This window comes from Ixodes scapularis, unplaced genomic scaffold, assembly GCF_016920785.2.
Source record: "Ixodes scapularis isolate PalLabHiFi unplaced genomic scaffold, ASM1692078v2 PGA_scaffold6__148_contigs__length_123643588, whole genome shotgun sequence".
Classification (NCBI taxonomy): domain Eukaryota; kingdom Metazoa; phylum Arthropoda; class Arachnida; order Ixodida; family Ixodidae; genus Ixodes; species Ixodes scapularis.
The window spans coordinates 41,065,430-41,085,782 of record NW_024609881.1 but is presented as its reverse complement, the minus strand read 5'-3'; the positions used below and the strand labels follow the sequence as shown (position 1 = coordinate 41,085,782).

Genomic DNA, 20,353 nt, shown 5'->3' with positions numbered 1-20,353 from the left:
CTGAAATCAGTCTCGCGCAATAAATATTGCTGAAAAAATATTTTTTTAATGAAAAAATTGTTTTGAGTCATGCTTGTCTCAAATAGGATGTTTAAAACAACACTCTTTTCTTTGCAGTTACCATTTAAGAACGTTTGAGGGTATTGAGATGTTCGGCGACGTTTCCTAGGGTGCCTTACGTTACGTACCAGTCGAGATTTTCAGTCGAGAATTCCTAAAGGGTGTAAGACACCCGTCATAGTTTTTTAGGGGCCTTTGGTGTCTGTCCCAATCTTTTCCGTGAAATCAATGCACATATCAAAATCGTTTCTACGGGTGTGTGGCAGAGATCAGTTGACCCTTCCCTTATATGCATCGGGGAATCAGCTTGGCCAGTTTGTATGGGGCGGCCCCAACGAGTCCAGGAAATTTAAGAGACGTTCTCTCGTCACCCCCGCCTCTATCGTGTCATGACCTTGGCTAACATGGCCCCTTGGCTGTGTCTGTGTGTTCTCTGTACGTGCTGCACGGGTTGGACAAGAAGCGCCACAGGTCAACGATTCGCTCACGAGGAAGAGAGCGCGCGTGGCGAAAGCGGGAGGGGGACTTGTTTTCTGTGTGTTTAAAGATAAGCTGTTCCATTCAGTCAAAATACTGCCCTCGTCGAAAGCTACACCCAGTTTTTTCTCCGTCAACAAGCGCAAACAAAATGCTGAACAACGAGCGGACACTAAGGGTCGGCTTCCTGTACCATGCTTCGGACCTATCCTCTAGACCAACTGGCTTTTCGGATCAAGAAAATCTCTCAGCGTCCTGGGGTTTTTGCGCCTCTTCGTGCGTCCGGCCTCAGAAGCATTCAGCGAGCGAAGACGCCGCAGATGACAGCGTAACTTTGCTCGGGATTTCTCAACGGCGGCGGACGTTAACTACGCGTTCGTAGTTTTCGCTAAACGTGCTACTGACTGTGTGTTTGTGTGCGTGTGGTTCACCTGCTTGGTTTTATGAGCTGGAAAACTGTACATTTCAGACCTTAGAATTTACAATGCAGCAGTCTGCGTACCTGGATGAATATTTTTTTCCGGCAAAGAACTCGGGATTGCCTTTTTGGTCTGATCGCCTTTGTCTACAGTTGATTGCGCACGGGTACGAGTAACCGTTGGTTCTCATCGTCTTTTTGAGTTACAAGCACTTAAAACTCAATATCTGAAATAATTGTAAATCAAGTTTTAAACTCCATTCCATATCTCGTGTAGGTTCCCAGTCTTTTGGGGTCTAAAGGTTTGAAGGGATTAGGGGTCTGAAGGGATTTGAAGGGGTGAACGCGTGTTTGGTAGGCTGAAGGCGTTTGAGGTGCTGAGAGGTTTCCATAGAACATCACAGCTGAAGTGTTATTTTCAATAGGTTGGGCACGACGTGCCAAGGGTTGCAAAGCAGGGTCTCATTCCAGTGGTTTCGTTCTAATGACTGTTCAACAAACTCATGTGATACACTTCAATCGCTTCAGGATAGCTGGGATACGCACTGCTGCTTAGCCACTATTGTACCTGTGGGGTCATCAAAGAAAACCTGACACAAAATCTGATAAGGATGCCAGGCTGGCTAATAACTATTGAGTAAATCTTGCACTATGATCGCCTTCTGAGATGTAGCAAAGTTAAACATGTATAGAGGCGTCAAGGTCTCACCTGGGTGTAGACAGTAGAATAGCGGAAGTCTGCCTCTGGGTGGGACGACAGTGACACCTGGGAGGCTTGCACGGCAGACGTGGGTTGTGACAGGAAAAGGAGCGGCAAGGACCGGTTGCTGCCCACCTGAAGTATAGAAAAATATATTTCCGTTTGTTGAAATTGGAAAGTTGTATAACAAGACATTTTCTTAATTGATTTGAGTACTAATTCTTGAATGCAGTACACATATTTTCCACAGCCGAAAACCGGTTGAATTATCCAGCATACTTTTAAACTCGGATACGGCTTCGCTCATCAGGTGATTTCACTGTAAATAGCGAAACAAGACACCGAACCTAAGACGCGTCTCGCTAACGACTAGAAATCTGACTGAATAGTGGGAAATGTGGCAGTCGCTAATTTTGCATGTTTAATGCGCGCCATGAAGTACTGATATGTAACTATGTTTATATATAGACCGAAACGCGGAGCGGCTCCGTTTATTAACACGGCGGTGCCGCGCATGCGCGGAAGCTATGTGGGCAAAAGAGGCCTGGCTCTCCGTGTTTTCGTCATTGCGTTTTGTGGCGTGCGCTCGTTGTTGACATTGTAGGGACGCTTCTATCTTTATTTGTCAGTCGTATTTACTGACCAAGTTGGTCGTATGCTATGCCCGACTCTTTGACCTCGCTACCTGAGCCTGAACGGCAGCGGTATCGAAACAAACTGTGCGTGGACGGCGTTGCCTACGAGGTCCATACGCCGTAAACAAGGCCTGCTGGACTTCCGACGTGAAGTCGCTGCCACCGAACTCGACGGTTCACGTCGTTGTTTATTTAACTTTTCCGCCAAGCCAGTTCAAGACCGACACGGTGCAGGCGAACAAGTCTCTTGAAACCAACGATTACTTCGAGTCGGTTTCTGCAATACCGCGGGATCAGCAGACTGTGGTCTGCGGAAGTGTACTTATTAATTGATTAAATACGCACAGCGTCTTAAAGTCAAGGTATGATATTATTCCTACCTTCATGAGCACAAGACATGACAAGCAGTTACGCTTTGTCCGTTCTGCAGTCTCGGCGGTAACACGTTACAGGCAATGACATTACCAGGAATGCGTTACTTTTTTCAGTAATGTATTAACCTACTCGTTACTTTTTCGACAGAGTAACGGGTAACGTACTTAAGTTACTAATTCAAGTAACGTAGTTACGTTACACGTTATTACTTCCCAAGTCTCAAAGAAAATGGACTTCAATTTTCTTCTTGTTTTTAGGCGTCAAGTCATGTTTTTCTTTGCGTTTTTCTGGTGAGTATTTAGGTGAAACGGTAAAAATATATAAAGTAATTATGTTCAGTTTCAGCATGAACGTAATGTTTCTTGATATATGAGCTCATGCTTACCTTTATCGTGAAAACAGTAGAACGTATTAAATCATAGTTTTAAAAGTAACGCAGAAGTAACGTTCATTACTTTTTATCGGTAGCGGTAACGCGTTCCTTTTATTTTTAGGCAACGTAGCTCAGTAACGCGTACTTTTTATTTGCAAGTAACGATTAGCATATTTTGTTACTTTCTTTCGGTAACGCCTATAAAACTGCCGTTCTGTCGCCGATCCCCTTCTGCTACGTAGCACGGGCGAGTGCTTTGCCGGTGCTTTGTGCTCAAACACCGTGGGAACGAAATCCAAGCGGTTTTGATCTGACAACGGTTTCCCTGCACATAAGCCAGCCTCGGAACGGAGATTGAAATAGAAGCTGTACTTGCCTTAAAGAAAGTGCTTGCTGCACAAACTGTCGTTCGCGCGAGGCGAATATTCTTTTCGATCCACAGCTATTATCCCCCTTCGATGCCTTTCAGAGTCTGCCGGGATTTTGTGGAAACTCACTCCGATACTTTTCTTGTGCAATTCGGTGCAATAGACCCTTCCCGAAATTCAGTGCCATCTGGTGGCTATAATGTCAGTTTACTTTTTGCCGTACTAATGGCGGCAATGAAAATGGAGTTTGCCGTATTTTATCGGGCGTCGTCACTTTGGCAAGTCAACGGCAAACGACAGTGTCCGTTTTACTGTACATTTCCTTCTCGATCTTTTTCAGTGACGACAGAAACAAAAATGCAACCAGTCAGAACGAAGCGTCAACCCACGTACACGGCTTGATAAACTTCTACAAATCAAGGGGCTTTGAAGCACCTTGATGCTACCAACAGATTGGCTGGGCCCGAGCTAGAAATAAACGCTTAGGCAGATTTTGCTTTCAATTCCTGCTTCGCATCGTGCTAACGTCACAAATGTTTAAGCCTCGAATAATCTGCTAAGGAGCATCTTCAACTTCTTCCTTCATCAGTAAACAGAAGACCGCTATTAGTATGGCACATATGCAATTTTTTCGATGATGATGGTGATCAAAGTGGCCAGACTGAATTTCGGAAAGGGTCTATTGACAGCAACACAGCTGCGCGGCATGCTCAAATGCTTTGACGCCCGTACGAAGCGTGCGCCCTTCTGCCCACACCACCCGGCTCCGGCGCTATCGCAGCGCCGCGGCAGCTCCGTGACGTCAAGCCCGCGTGTCGGTCTATAGCAACCGACATATATCAAGAAACCGATAGACATCTGACGTTGTCACGGTGAGTGCGAATTACACGCAGGGATTTAAGCGAATCGAAAGAACGTCAAAGAATCAATTTTAAAATGTTTTATCCATCAGGACGCAGGGCTCCAGATGTCGCAACCAGCTTTTTAACGTTTTATATATAAAACAAGTAGCTGCGATGTTTATCCAACAAAGCAGGCAATCTTCCCACAGAAATTACCACACTTTCGAAAAAGCTACCCATCACTCCAGCCGCAACTTTAACAGTTTTCTTTTTATATTGGATAGGAGGTTGCTTCGAGTCCAGTGCACTGTGTATATATAATCAAGCATTATGAATATTTTTCCTCGTATAATTTTTATCTGGCCGCTTTTTTTAAAGAATGCTCAATGGTCATTATGGCGAAACATTTCACTCTAGTTTGCTACCTTGGTTCTTGAAAATAACTATCGGCATACTCTTTTATGATACTGTTACTTATATAATAATATTTCTCTAATAAAATATTATGTTGCTGTTTGTTTTATAGTCGGTTGAATAGCTCTCGTAAAGCTCTAAATTGTCTAGCGCCCGCAGCCTAGCCTCTGAGGGTATTGTGTTGCTAGGCTGGTGGCCACGAGTAAAAATACTCGAATAAATTATTAGATAAATAAATGAATACAAAAACATAATGAAATAAAGAAATAGAAAGAATTTAAAACTCATATTTCGAAACGTTGTTACGAACCCGGCTTTTTTTTTATTTTATAAGGGGAGATCATGCTTACAAAATTAGGAAATTCAACTGTACGGCTCGAAAAAGCCATGACGGAGGCAAAAAAAGGGGCGGGGGGAGGCAAACTTAACGTCTCAATTTAGATGCATTTTTTCTCCCTTTTCTTTTTCTTTTTCTTGAGTTTTATACGTTGGTTCATACTTAGCGTGCCACGCTGTCAAAGCTACTGTCGCGAGCGCGTGGCTTCATCTATGGTTTTGTTTGCGCGAGAACGCGTGCATATGATCAACGAGATCAAGCCCCACGCTTGCGCCAGTAGCTTTGACAGCGTTGCACGCTAAGTATGAAACAGAGTACAGTATATCGATTCGTCACTAGCTTGCCCGCTTATTAACGTTAATGGTCTTCAACTGTGGAGCTGACGTTTTGAAAGACATTTTTTTTTTTCACGTACGTTCGGTGATCGGTTTTGGCTAGCCTGTAATATCGTACGTATGTTCGACACTTGATATTTTTCATTCGTCATAAAACATAATTGATTTATCCTTTTTTCATGTCATGCGTTTTTATTATGATAGTGAAACTTTTTTTTTCTCAGAGTGATTGGCTCTATTAAATCGTAGCATTTGTTGCGATCGGATTTGAAGTGAAACGGAACATAATGCTAGGATTGAACAAGGTTTGGGACCGGTCTCAGTTTATGGCTTGTTTAAGATACCTCCGCACACAACCAGCGTCTTTCAGGAATGGAAACACGGCGGCATGAACAGCTGTCGCGGATTGCTGACTTTGTGCGTGTAGGTAAACGAAACGATGCTTGCCTTGGGTGCCTTGTTGGAGGGCGTGAATTCGTTGATCTGGATTTCGCGGAAGTCCACCTTCCAGAGGAGGCTGTCCAGCTCTTGCTCGTAAGCCCAATATCTGCAAGAGATGCCCGATAGAAGACAACGGACAGATACGTGGCAGTCACATTCCTTAGTTTTAGTTCCTCTTGTATATATATATATATATATATATATATATATATATATACTATTCTGGACCTTTAAAAAATTGTTCCCGTACCACTCATTTCCCTATAGCAGTATATGAGACCCGTGGCATGTACGATATAATTTTTTTTCTCAAGAAAGATGAACGCACAATTTAATTTGATACAAAGAACAAAGGGCGGGTTGGTGAAAATACAAGAACGGAAAGAATAATAAGAAATGCAAAACGTTTACGATTCCCTGTGATGCCGAATTAAAGCGCTACTCCTGAGGAGGTGGAGGAGAGGGTGCGGAGAAAAGGGTATGCCTCTCCTCCTTCTCCGTGCCCTCTCTCCCCTCCTCCTCTCCTCCTTCTCCATCCTCCTCTTCTTCGCCTCCTCCCCTCCGCCTCCCCCTACTCCTCCTCCATACGTCTTCTAATGGGGATGGAAAGGAAAAGAACGTGCGCATTTAAAAGCTAGTTGCCACTGCCTAGTCGCTAGGGTAGGGGAATAATCCAAGGAACACAGCAACTAAGAGGCCGTACCGGCACCGTATGTTTTTTGTAAGAAAAGGATTTATATAGTAAACTGTATAAATAAAAGTTTTTTTTTTTAAGTGAAAATAAAAAGGGGACGCGTCTTAGACGACGAAACGCAGCTGAGATTCCCACAATGATCGTTTGGCAACATGTCTGTTTAGAAAGCTAGCTCCGATACTTTATACTAAAGAACATAAAACAGGCAGCCAACCCAGACTTTACTGAAGCACAGCCTTTTATCGGCTGAAAATGGAAAGAGGGCAATGAAAAAAGTGGGTCGGAGTTAACGTTCCTATACCCGTAATTTATTATGAAACGACATTGCAGGTGCAGTTCAGGCAAATACTAGCCGACCAAATGCTCTGATAACATTCGCTTTAAATTTGGGATTGGAATAAAAAAAATATAACTTGTTTTGTTTGCTCATCTTTTTGGTATATATTAACTTTTTTAGGAGAAGAAAATAATAAAAAGAAAGTACCTTCCGTGTTATTACGAAAGACGCTCTATAAACTGCGAGATTTTTCTCGGTTGATGTGCGCTTCACCACATCTTTTGTTTATGGATTTCTGAAATGTACGCTATTCGAAAGTAGGAAGTGCCAACCGAGAGTTAAAATATCATGGCGATTTTACCGCTGCAATTTCAGTTTTGAACAGATTACTACTATAAACGACTGATGATAAATGTTTTGTAGCTCGGAGAGATAAAAATCTTATGACTCGGGAGAGCGATACTATTGTTTGAATGTCTTTGAAAAAAAAAAGATCATCTACCTCTAGCCTCCCTCAACTGGAATCGCCTTCCCGCGTCCGTAGTCTCACTTACCGACACTGCTGATTCTAAAGCCGCCATATCTAATGTTCTGAATAATGTTTCGTAGTGATTCTGTACCATGTGATTTTTTTTTTTTGCGTTTGTGTTTATTGTTTGACTTGTATTAATGTATAATTATCCCACTCCTCTCTGTGATGCCTTCGGGACCTGAGAGTATAATAAATAAAATGAAATTAATCAAACTTGGAAGAATACTTGTAGCTATGTGTTCAATACCAACTAACTGTTTTCTTTACTTGTGGCATAATATGTCCTATGCTTTGTTTTACTAATATCCAAGGTTAGTAGGACAAAAAAAAAAAGAGTCATTCCACTCTGTGGGAAGGTGGATGACCAGCGAAGCTGTTCAGCACACGACAAAAACTTGACGCACAATTTTGAACAAAGGTACGAACAAATTTATTGTCTTGGTCGGTGGTCTTCGTGATGAAAGGATACGCACATGATAAATTACCCAAGCATCAAGGAGAATGCAGGGAACGGTGTTCCACGCGTCGCGCGTGCCGGCGTCTCCAGCAGTAACCATTCTAAAGCAAAAGACTAAAACAAATGGCATATTTCGCGTGCGTTGGTCAATGCTTTATTTTGGTTATTTACTTCGACTCTTTCATACGGGGAAGGCGCGCGAGCAGCGCATGCGGCGGTGCGAGCGTAGAGGTTTTGGTCATCTACATAAAAAATACATAAAACCCTTGCCATAGACAGCTTCGCTATAAAAGAAAACGTTCGGTGGCGAGTTTCTTCTAGGGCACCTCGTGTATTTCTGCGTGACTTGTTTTCAAATTGCCTAAACACCTCTCAAATAAACGCCTTTATCGCTAACAATTTTCACTCTTTTTTCTTGCATTGTTTGAGATCCACAACGCAAATTTACAAGCCACGTATATGGAATTAGTGGAAATAAAACAAGTCTTATAATATTTATCTATTCGACACACAAAAGCTTGCACAGATTATATAAGTCGCATATCGATTCCTATAGTCGCTCACATTTTTTCGGGTTTATTGAACTAAGTCGTATATTTTTCTTTTTTGATCACAAAACGATTTTGGACTCTAATATTTTAAGCTCTACTTCTATGGTGCGCATGAAACCCACACTCACCTGTACACCACAAATCCCACAATGAGCAGTAGCAGAATGATGCCACCCGAAGCGCCTGTAACGACCTTCCAGGCTGCGAGGTGGAAGGAGGGAAAAGGTGGAAAGTTTGTATGAGATACAGTGGAAGGAATTACAATAGCCTGCATATAGGCCAAAGATTGCACTTTTGGTGCAGGAACAACCGACAGCGAGGCTGCGGTAAACGAGGGAGGAGGAGCGGAAGGCGAGAAGAAAATCATCTTGGAGGCAGCGCCACAAAGGTGTCGTAAGCTGAACCAATTCTTTTTCTTAATTTGTATATTTTGTGGTAGAGGAAGAAAAAAAAAACATAAAAAATGACTTGCTGCTAGCAGTGGGAATATGAGAATGCACTGACAGACTGGAAAAAGGTGTTGCGCCGTAAATAAAAATAAAACAAAAAAATAATGTTTTTTTGTTTTTTTTTCAAGAGAATACAGCCCCAGAAACAAACGTACGGGGAAATTGCACGCGGATCTGTAATGGCGCCACTGCATTTTTTAAACTTTCGTTCATATTGTGTCGTCCTGTATCTCCCAGTTTTTGAGGCCGGTTCTGGCATCGAGGCGCAGGCTTTCTTTTCCCACGTAGGAGGCTACACTCTCAGAAAGAGAGGGTGTAGTAGTTACATCCCTGCCTATATAATGCACCCCTAAACTTCAGTTTGGGGTATATGGTGTTGAACACTTCGGGTGGACACAAAGACATTTTCAATTCCTTAGTGTCTAAACGTAATACAACTTAAGAGGGTATCAAACCACGCGCTTTGAATCTCATTGTCGATTTTTTTTCTCAGAAAGGAATTTTAGGAAACAATATGTTACGATAAGGAGTGGGTGTCTTCGCAAGTCAGTTGAAGAAAAGCACACCATTACAGTATTTTGCGCATTCTTTCTTTGGTGGCATGAGCCTAATCAGTACCTATTTGACGCCGTCAAATTTCCTATAATCCGTCGGGAACGAGCTGCAATGACCCCCTACTGCCGTGTTACAGCAACCGATGTCAATTTTTTTTATTTCCAGTAAAACCTCCAAGATACACTTCGCTAAAAATAAAACACTGTGGTTTACAGTTTGGGCTACTGGTCCAGGTAGATATTAAGCTGTCGAACGATTTTTGAGGCAAATCAGTTACTATCAAAATTTCGCCATATTTTTAATGTCTGTCCAATGACATCAACGAATTCCGCTGGAGGGCGATGTGTCACTCACTGACGCACTTCTCGCCGTGAAATCCGCAGCCTGGTTCATCCAAGGGCGGGCCTCCGCCCACCCAGTCGAGTTCCGAAAACAGCTTCAGCACCTGCGGTAGGAGATCAAGGCAGAAGTAAAAGTTGTTTACGGTTGGACGAACAATCCCAGATTACAAGGCCGTCCCCAGTAGCAAAGTTGTTTTGGCCCAAAATTTACTTTTTGTCTGGTAATTCGTTGCCCTGACAATGACAACCCTCCTAGAGTCAAGGTATAATGTTACCTCGCAGTATGTATACAGAATGTAAGTAATTCGGACCTAAATTTCCTAAGAAGCGTCAGAGATGAGCTTCACTGCCTGGCTGTTAGATTGTCACCTCGCTTCCTTGGGCCATTCTTCGCAAGGAAATGCCAGAATTAGGCCTAACTTCTAGTTGTTCAGTTTTCACCTGGGAACATTTTGCCTGAATTGCCAAACAAATGCCTGAATTAGGCTTCGCTGCTTGTTGTTTAGTTGAAATGCAGTATATCTAGCTCATATCTGACACCTTGGCGATTATGTGGCGAACCAAAATAGAAACGTTTCAAAACGCCAAAGCAAAACACATTGGCACTTGCTAACGCCTTGGAACAGAACCTTATGAGTGTCGAATTGGGCCCCTATGATTGACAACCAAAAGTTAGGTGTTTCTCATGCGCGCTGCTTGGGTAGCACTACAGTTCCTATGTCATATGACAAAGGCCAGCGCAGTGTAGAGTCTGAACCCGAGCACTGCGGCAATATTTGGCAGAAACCCGTACTCTATCAATGAGGACACAAGTTCTATGCAACAGCCGTGTCCAATCTGGGACCCGCACTGACCTCCGATTTTCGACGTAGATAGTCTGTCACTACTGGCTTTGCTGTCTAGGAGGTACTGGCTATTCGTGCTGTATCGTTTCCTTCACGGATTTTGTGAGGGTCCATAAGGCCTACGACTAGATTTTTGCACTGCCTGTTCCTCAGGCGGAAAGGGCGGACCCGTTCGACTGTAGACGCTCCAGTAGATGACGTGAAATATTACACATTACGCTTTTGCCATCAATTAAAGGCTTGCGACAAGGCAGTAGCGAAACAGTGCGGCTCCTAGGAAGGAGCACTTCGCACACACCACGGCCGGGCTGGCATAGACATCTAGTGTAGGAGCCAACCTTGGTTCAAAAGTGACGTCTACTTATCTGAGTACAACGCTATACTAAACATTGGGTAGCAAACTCGGCGATAAGTTATTCTTAAACATTTAGAAACTGGAGACACATAAGGGACGATACAGACAGAACAATCATTGAATGAAAGGTTGTCCTGTCTGAACCGTCCCTTATGTGCCTCCACCTTCCAAAAGTCTCAAAAGCACCAACACGCTCAAATAGTACAAGTTCTTCTTCTATACAAAACCCAGAAATGGAGGTCACAGATCCCCTCGTTGCGCTGGCTCAATGCGCTGTAGTCATTTCAATTCCAATACGTCTATACTTGATTCCACGGCGAGCGAAGAGCAATACGATAGCAATAGGAACGAAAAGTACTTATCACGTAGATTTTATCAATTGCTGGCAGTGGTGAGTGTTGTCTCGACGTGAATTCGGGACCGTCGAAAAAACAAACGCTTCATAGGGTCAACTTTCATGACCATATACACGGGGGAAAAAGCGCACAAAAGCCTTGTGGTATCTCGACATCGTTGCCGTTTACAACTGTGGGACACGCAAATGAACCCGAGCTCTCCGAGCACTCTAGCGAGTCGAATGACGGAAACACACCCAGAGCAACAGTAGAAGAGGGTAGATTTCGAATGTCATTGTGCCAAATCTTCAGTCCAGAGCTATTGAGAAACACAGTCACTGGAAGGCACAGACCCGGCGAGGACGCTGTGGGGGCATTAGAATGCGGAGCGAAAATTCGCCTGCTTCTTTTGTAGGGGTTTTGGTGACGTCAGAATACCGAGCTCTGATTGGCTCTGATTGAAGGAGAGTGGGTAGACCACTGATCTCTATGTCTATTTGCTGGATCGCGTTTGACCAGCTCCTCCTATGGAGCGGAATGCGGTCACTGGCGGCCATCTTTAGGTAGAGTTATATCATCTCTAGCCATCATAGTAATATGGCGGACAGCGCAATGGCGACAGGCTGCTATAAAAATAGCCATAGATCTAGTACACTGTACCGTGGGTGACATTTCGTGCTTGATTGAAGTTGTTCGACGAAGCAGATTCTTAAAACCCGGCGTGAACGGTAGCCTCATCTTTGAGGACCCGACAAAAGTTCTACGAAAGCGCAGCACCGGGGGAAAGCAGCGCAGCTCGCATCAAAAGCAGACTCCGTACCGTCGTCTGCTTTCGATACTTCTTTCGATGCGACTTTCGATACGTGCTGTGCTGCTTTTCTTCCGGTGCTGCGATTTCGTGAAACTTTTACCAGGTCCTCAAAAACCGGACTGCTGTTCACGCCGGGTTTAAAAAACATGTTTCGTCAAATAATTTTAATCAAGCACGCAATATCACCCACGCTATTTTGATCGCAGCCTGCCAACCCACCTGCCAAAACGCTATCTGCCATGGATGGATGATAGCGGCTGCAGCAGCTTACATTGGCTAGAGGTGATATAACTCTACCTAAAGATGGCCGCCAGTGACCGCATTCGCGGAGCGGGCAAACGCGATCCAGCAATTGTCATAGAGATCAGTGGGGTAGACCTTCAAGCAAGCTGCCTTGAGGTCTACCCGCTAATATTCAATTAAAGCCAATTCGAGTAGGCGTCCTGATGCCACCACAACCCTTGCCAAAAGAAGCAGACGAACTTGGGCTCCGTATAGGTCGTAGCGGGCATCGCTTTACTATTCGGCGACAACAATCTACAACTCCCAAATCATTAATGTTTACAAATACTGGAGCGCACGTGAAGACCCGTGGTGCACTAATATGCCACCCGTGCAGCAGGAGCAAGGCTGGTGGTAGGAAAGCGCGGACGATAAGGTCATCCGCGTTTTAGTGCAAGTATGAGTGGTAACTTTAGCGCACCGCAGCGCTTCTCACTGACTGTAAATCTTTTAGAATATATTAGCTTAGCAGTTTCCAATCACGCTCAGCAATTTTCTAATTGCAACCACGTGTTTGTTTTCACTACTTGAAAAGGTAATTAAAAACTTCTAGTTAATTATGTGACTTACCGTGGCAATAAGGTCTCTATAATATGGCCACCGGCCAAATAAGTCACTTCGACATGCTGCATGAGTGTACTTTTCATCGCTCTTTTTTAAAAGTTTTTGCTCGAATTGATATACAACACTACGTATGTTGAAGTTACACATCTAAGATTTTAAGCAGAAAACCTCTTCGGACTATATGAGCTATTTATTATTATTATTATTATTATTATTATTATTATTATCGCTGCTTGGAACTGAAACACCACCACGAGCCGTGCATATACACTACCCCATGTGATCTTGGCAGGTCCTAATGGTCTAAGTTTTCTGAATGACTATGCCCGAAGATGACCATCCTAATGCCCCACTCGAGCGGTGCTGGCTAATGTGGTAAGCTATTCTGTATCCAGTTCAGGTAAACGCGATCTCTAATCAAATTCTGGCCAACCGTTTCAGGCCTTGACAGTCGCGGATTTACATATTGTGCGACTGTTCTCCACACGCACTGCTTGCAAAATATGACTCGCATGTAAAAACTGAAACATCTGAACTATAACTCACTGCAACATTCATTCTGAGCATTTCAAAAGTCCCTTGGAGATGTCAAAATGATTTTGACACCTAGAATCTCGCTGAGTACGAATGCGACAGACGGTTATCATAGTGGATGACATATGTGACACCTGTTCTCTGCGCGATCGTAGCGGTTCGGTCTTTGTGTACTTAATTGGAAGGCCACAGAGAGCTTCAAAGCTTCCCGTGAAATTTTATTCGGTATATGATTTACGATGTTAACATCTGTTCATGTATGCGGCCTTGTTTTACTCACCAGGCTAATATTGCGCTATTGTAGGCTTTAGCGAATGAATGGAGAACTCCTGAATGGTTGCACCTAGCTCATTATCGCATTCAACCTTATTTTCGAATATCTGGTCTAAGGGTAAATAATGAACTAACTTATTAAGAAACAGAACCGGTTAACCATGCTTTATTGTGCTGGTTTGGAATTTCGGGCTGTGTGATACTTTAAGGACTAAGCAGCTAAATAAAGAGTAATAAGATTTCTAAATGCCCTAATGAAACACGCAAGGCTCAGCATAATCGTTATTGTAAAAGGCTGTGCTGTTATTTTTTCTCCCGTGTTGGTGCTTATATTTAATTTAGCGCTAAATTCACAAAAATCCCTCCTATCTGGAAACGTCCTGTCATTGTTGCCATTTATAAGACGGTTGATTTTAGCACCAAGAATTGTGGCCCAAGTTCTTTACTTTGCCGCTTTATCTAAAGTCTTTAAAATGGCGCTGCACAAAAGTCTTCAGATATTTTTTTTGACCCAGGATTTGTCTCGAGCAGCGCGTTTTCTTGGAAAATAAAAGTAAGATGAGACAAATATATATATATATATATATATATATATATATATATATATATACGTTCCTGAATGGCGACATGTAATTTCCCTTAAAAGAAACTGTAGTAAAATTATTTTCAACCTCTGTTGAAAAGTTTCTAAAATGATACAGACAATTTATTCAAACGTTTCGAGGTTAACATAAATTGGTCTCTTAATTTTTTTAGGATTCCTCCTAACATAATTTGTATTAAATTTTTTTAGGACGAAACCACAGAAGAACGTACAAAAGACACTCGAATTTATTTGCAATATATATTTTGTATCCTCTTAGGAATTTGTGTCCCTGCGGTACTATACACATACACATCCCACAATTCCCCTTATAACCGACAGTTAAAGTTGTTGGTGTTGATGGTCCTCCCGGTGGTCTGGGAAGCAGGTTCCGCTCCGATGGTCTGGAGCGTGGTGGCACGAACGTCGCTGAAGGACGGGTCAACTCACTGCTTGTAGAGTACTATGTGCATTTATTTACACTCTTTTTACAAGTCCCAACTTGGGAGACCATCCTGCCTCGTCTAAAGTCTCGATTTCTCTCAGTCACATCCAAAGTCCGAATCCCTCGAAATTCTCTCCACGCTCTTTTTGTAGGCCCGTGGGGGCCTCCTTTCTCCTCAGGAACCGACACATCTCTTCAAATTCCACCATTCACACGTGGTACACTGTTTTCCAATGGTCTGCGAGCTGTCATCCTGGCGCTCCTACCGCGAAACCTAAATTCCTTGTAGAGTTGTTCTCTGCAATTTTCCGAGTCTGACTGACGCCAACCGCTAAGCTATTGCATCGTGCAAAAAGCGACAATTTTACACTAAGCGGCAAAACCCTCTATATATCGACACATTCGTGTAAAAGCCACAAGCGTCTTCAAGCGCGGGCTCTCCCGGTCCCTGTCCAAGCAGACCCCCGAAACCCGAGACCTTTCTTAACGACCGCGGCGGAACCGCTCCAACCTCTCGGCCGCTCTGCCCACGCAAACGCTCCCTTCAAAATGCCGACACCCACAAAGTAAGCTAAAAAAAACAATGCCGACGCAACCCTGGAGAGTCCTAATCAAAGAAAGCGCACTAAATAATAAGCATGATTTTCATATACTTAACTAGGGAGGAAAAATGTCCCTCTTAATATGCCTTTGTTTTCCGACTAAGAAAAATAATCCTACATTAAAAGAAAAAAGAAGTGCAAAGCAACTTACGAACATTTTCAGAGCTCTAACAATTATGTCAAGAGAAAAAAATCTGTAAAAAATCTATTTTCCCTTTCAATATTTTCAAAAAAATCTGGGCTGTTGTTATTCAAAACTCTCTTCCCAATTATATAAAAATATGTGTTCGATATTTTTAATAAATTTTTTTTTTTCTTTTTACAAAATCATATAAAAATAAAGTCAAAATTTTTGTCATCATAATATTTTTATTTTTTTTTATTTTTTTAGAGAATATCGTACAAAAGACGCCATTACTACCTTTTTAATTTTCTTTTTATAAATAAGTTTACAAAATAATTTTTTCTTTCTTTTGAAAGTTTTGACAGCAAACAAAACAAACTGCGTTTTTAAAGAAATTCACCAGGATCTCGGAAATTCAGTAAGGAGCCTAAAATAATTAAAAAGAAATTTAAGACCTGTTCTTGTAAGGATTGCTTATGGCCAACAAGCTAATGCAATTTATTTTGACATTTGAAAAGCACTCGACAGGGTGAATCACATTATGCTTCTACGTAAGTTGGAAGGCTACGGGCAGTGTCGCATGTACTGCCGATGGTTGAGAAGATATCTCACACGTCGTAAAAACTCTTTTAGTAGTTGTGGATTATCTAGGTCAGTGTTCTCAAACTAATTTGAGCGTGGGGGCCAGATAACCGATGCTGGAAACGCCGAGGGCCAACGTTAGACGGGGGGGGGGGGGGGGGGGGGGGAGTCAACCGATTTAAAATTGAACAGACCTCGTGCTTTATGCTTTTGTAGACTCAGTTTTGCCAGTGACATTTTTAGATGTGATTTGTTTTATGACTATTTTGGGCCGTGACCTGACGTGATAACAATAATTAAAATGACACCGCCACGCCAACGTGCTCGCATTTTTAATAGAACAAAAGGGCAAGTACGCTCGCTCCCGTTGGTCAATTCACTCAGGAATTAACCAAGCTCAACATTTATCTAAAATACACTAGGGAGTTTTAGAGTAATGTACGCAGTTTTAGCGCACGCTAGCGCTTAATTTAGAGCTTGTATTAGCGCACGCGACGCAAGAGAGTTTTAAAATAGCGTTTCTCCGTCGCGACGCAAAAGCCCAAGCAGCTCGCGCTTGCGACGCCCCCAAGATAGTCACAATTTTTAATTCACACACGAAAATCTGTAACTTTAGAAACAAACAAGTTTTTTGGTTCAGAGTACTATTTTAGATTTGCTTAAACACGAGATTGCGACGCAAGCGGTTGACCGGTCGTGTCCGCTTGTGTCGCCTCGGCACGGGAGGCCTCGTGTACTGACCGTCGCACATCGTACCTTCGCCGAGAAATCTTCGCGCGTCGCAAGTATCAAGTTGCCGGTGATCGTTGCCAAACCGAGTACAATGTCGTCCCGTATTGAAACTCGCAGTCGCGAGGAAGCCGCCGACGTCGCACTCACGACGCCGCCAAAGATGCCACCGACAAAATCCTGGAAGCCGCCATTTTTAGAGCGCAGCTCTTACGCGGCCGCTTCCGGCTTGAGCGGCGTCCCCGCCGACGTAACCGCAAGGTCACGTGACACCCAGGTCACGTGACCCTCAAGTCACGTGGCCCCAAGTCACGTGATCCCCAGGTCACGTGACCCCCCAGGCCACGTGACCGCCTGAGGTCACGTGACCCCCTAAGGTCACGTGATCGCCTGAAGTCACGTGACCCCTGAGGTCAAGTGACCCCCTCTTCCGAGGTCACGTGACCCCCTAACGTCACGCGACCCCCTCCCCAGGGGTCACGTGACCCCCCCCCCTGACGTCACATGACCCCCCTGAGGTCACGTGACCTTAAGGAGTCACCTATCCCTCAGTACGCTTTCATCTTCCCCTCAAGAGCTGCGCTCCCACCGGCGTTTTTTGTTAACTCTGTTGGTCTTGGCTTTAGCCAACTTCATCACGAATCCTCCTCGGAGAAGCTCAAAGACTCTTTGCGTACGCACGCTATTTCCAAAAATAGCGCACGCAAAGCGCAAAACCTGGTTTGCGTTCGGAGCATGTGCAGTGGCGACGACGCTATTCTTTGCGTACGCAAATGATTTAGCGTGCGCTATTCTAAAATTCCCTAATAAGTCATTTGGCAGTTCTTGCTTTCATGATGATTTTTATTCCAACACCCATACTTGTCTTTTAATAATAATTTTTTTAAGGTGAAAATTCTGAGTTTGTAGCTTTATCTTCGGTAGTTGCTCCTGCTGGTCGACAGCACGCGCAGCCGAGATGCATCCTTCAACAAAGAGCTCGCGCTTGCAGCCTAGTAGCGGAATTGTTGTACATTTCAAAAAACTGGGAAGGATAAGATAAAGTGAAAAGAGGGATGGGCAGTATTTAAAATACAAATACTTGAAATACGTATTTCAAATACTTCGTGTATTTTGCATTTGCATTTAATTACAAATCTGGTAATGTATTTGACGTGTGTATTTAAATACTAAAACGTTGGTATTTCAGAAATAATTGTAATTAAATACAATTTTGTGGACGAAAATGCATCCCTCAAATTTATTGTCACTGTCCAGAGCAGGAAGAAAACTATGTTCTGCGCCGAATGCCTCAATCTCTCAATTAAGCACAAGCGTTTAGTGGCTTTGTGATTACGGTGCTACACTCTTAGAAAAAAGGGTATGGATAGTCCTCCCTTAGGGGAGGAACGGTCTTGTAACCTATGTTCCTTTAGAAAGGGAGAAACTTTCGTCCTTGAAGCAGGGGAGCAATGTTCCTCCGTCGCTTGCATCTCAATATGGTTGCCCCGAATAGAGCAAATCGAGCCCAATAAGGCTCGATGAGGACGCTACGTCTCTTGTACGGGACGGGAGGAGCATCAAATAAAAGCGTAACACGAGCTTTCCGCATACTGTGTTTATTTCCGAAGCCAGATTCCCCCACAGGTACAGAAACTCGCGTTTTGAAAGCAGTTACTCCGACTTCTCGTCGACAGCACTGCAATGTTAAACGGAGACAACCAATACCCAGTTACTTCGCGCACTTTGCGTCTTACCTTTGGTGTTCCTCGAGTCACAATTCCTTCGTCAACCGCACATCACGGAGAAGGGCAAACTCAATCCGCGAAACCAAAAGCCGGTCTCGAAAGAACAAACTCGAAGCCGCTGTTTATCGCGTAGCGTGAAAGAAGGTTAAATCGCTAGCCACCAGATGGCGGGGTCGAGCAGAGTAATTGCAAGCAGCTAGGTACCGCCCAATTCATGTTCTAAAAAAAAAATAATTTGCTTTCCTCAGGCCACTACCCCGCTTGAGGATCCTCTACTATAGACACATTACGCTTATTACAAGCATCGGGTGGACATACATTGAGCACATAAACGGCACACACAAATATCAATACATCGGAACACCACTCTAACCCGAACACTGCACCCGCGCTCTGCGTTTCCATCTTTTATACTGGTTGTTTTGAGAGTACGGAACTTTTCGGTGACTCCTTAAGCAATACAAAATATTCCCAGCATGTTCATTTCTTCCCAGCAATGTCATACTTCTGAGAGTATATTGAATGGCTCAGGGGATAAATCTCTTATTAAAAAGTAAACGCTCAATTATGCCGTAATTATTTAAAAGCCAATAAATGAAGCCGCTCCAATGCGGTTCGAAGCCATGAGTTTGTTTCCCCACACGGAACGTCGTAGCCTGTATTTCTATTGTTTTTTTCTATTTGTGCTGTTCGCCCAAAGCTGCAATTGCCGTCTTGAATTAATCTCTGTAGAGCGGATATTCACTCAGCTGGAAGTGATGCTTCACGGGCTGAGAAATCGCTTTTCGATCAACTTGAATGCAGTCAAAGCCGCGACTTGCGGCAGGTTTTAAGTGTACGGAGCTACGCCGTGGCGAGCCCGAAAACATCTAGCGCTCATCCCAGCGCGCCACTTGGAGGGCAGTTTCTCCAGGAACCGTAGTATATTTAAGCAACAAAATAAAGGGTAGCTTTTTTTTCGATTTTGCCTACTATTGTTTTTTAATGCCGAAATTCCATACTGTAAATATACGTACTTTCCGTCACGATTTCGTACTGTTCGGTCCTTGCCCCAGAGCGAAATCGCTCTCGGGGACGAGACAATTCCGACAGTCACATTGGCCACTGTACGATAGGAGCTTCTACTGTTCAGACCAGCGTTCCAACATGACTATCCGCCCGTTGATCGATTGCACGTAATCCCTCAAGTGGTATTAAAATTTTAATGTAAAGCGGAATCCCAACCCGCGACACCCCGCCCCCTCCGATCAAGGCCCGACCAGCGGCATCAATGCCCAACAGTTTACGATCTCATCTTGTTACAGATACGCGAACACACGGTCACATCGGCGATAATTCCAGTCTTCTTTTCACAACCCACAACACTGCCATCACGATGTTGCAGCTATGTTGCTGACACGCACAAACACAGAACCACGTTGAACGCCGGTTGTACTCGGCATCAGAAAACAGAACCGAACTCAGCACGGAAGGCACCCAGGCAGCCGGCAGCAAAACCTGCCTGTCTCGGACGCAGTTCCTGCGGTTTCCATAACGTCGGAAACGTCGACACAGTTCCGCGTGGTTTCGCTACTGTAATTCCGTGCCGCGCGAGTCCTGCGAGTTCCGCAATCCGGAGACGGCCATCCCCCAGTGTACGTGGCGCTGCTGGCACTGCTCCGGAACTTCGCTGTTTCTAGCGGCTTCGTTTGCTCGTTTGGTAAAATTAGTGATAAAAACGTCAATGCAACCGGAATGTTCTGCACGTTTAGACTAGAAGACAGAATTACAGGCGGCCCTCGCTGCCGCTGAAGCTCAATCAACTCAACAACTACTTATTAAACAATGTGCGCGACCTGCTCGAAAAACGAAACCGAAAGAAGATGAGTCGGGAGGGTGAAAGCTTTCTCCCGTCTGCCTGGAGAAGGAGAAAAACGTTTCGTTCCTTCCCT

The 20,353-nt window shown here is 43.9% G+C and overlaps 1 protein-coding gene across 1 annotated transcript in view; it reads right to left on the bottom strand.

The window, feature by feature from the left end:
• Positions 1-20,353, bottom strand: part of LOC8025322 (guanylate cyclase 32E) — a 312,963-nt gene that overhangs the window by 93,221 nt on the left and 199,389 nt on the right. Inside the window, exons 6-10 of the mRNA XM_040210470.2 lie at positions 9,645-9,735; positions 8,415-8,487; positions 5,773-5,881; positions 2,408-2,429; positions 1,665-1,729 (exon numbers count right to left, since the gene is read on the bottom strand). Coding sequence (XP_040066404.1) covers positions 1,665-1,729; positions 2,408-2,429; positions 5,773-5,881; positions 8,415-8,487; positions 9,645-9,735 — 360 coding nt within the window. The remainder of the gene's footprint in view (positions 1-1,664; positions 1,730-2,407; positions 2,430-5,772; positions 5,882-8,414; positions 8,488-9,644; positions 9,736-20,353) is intronic.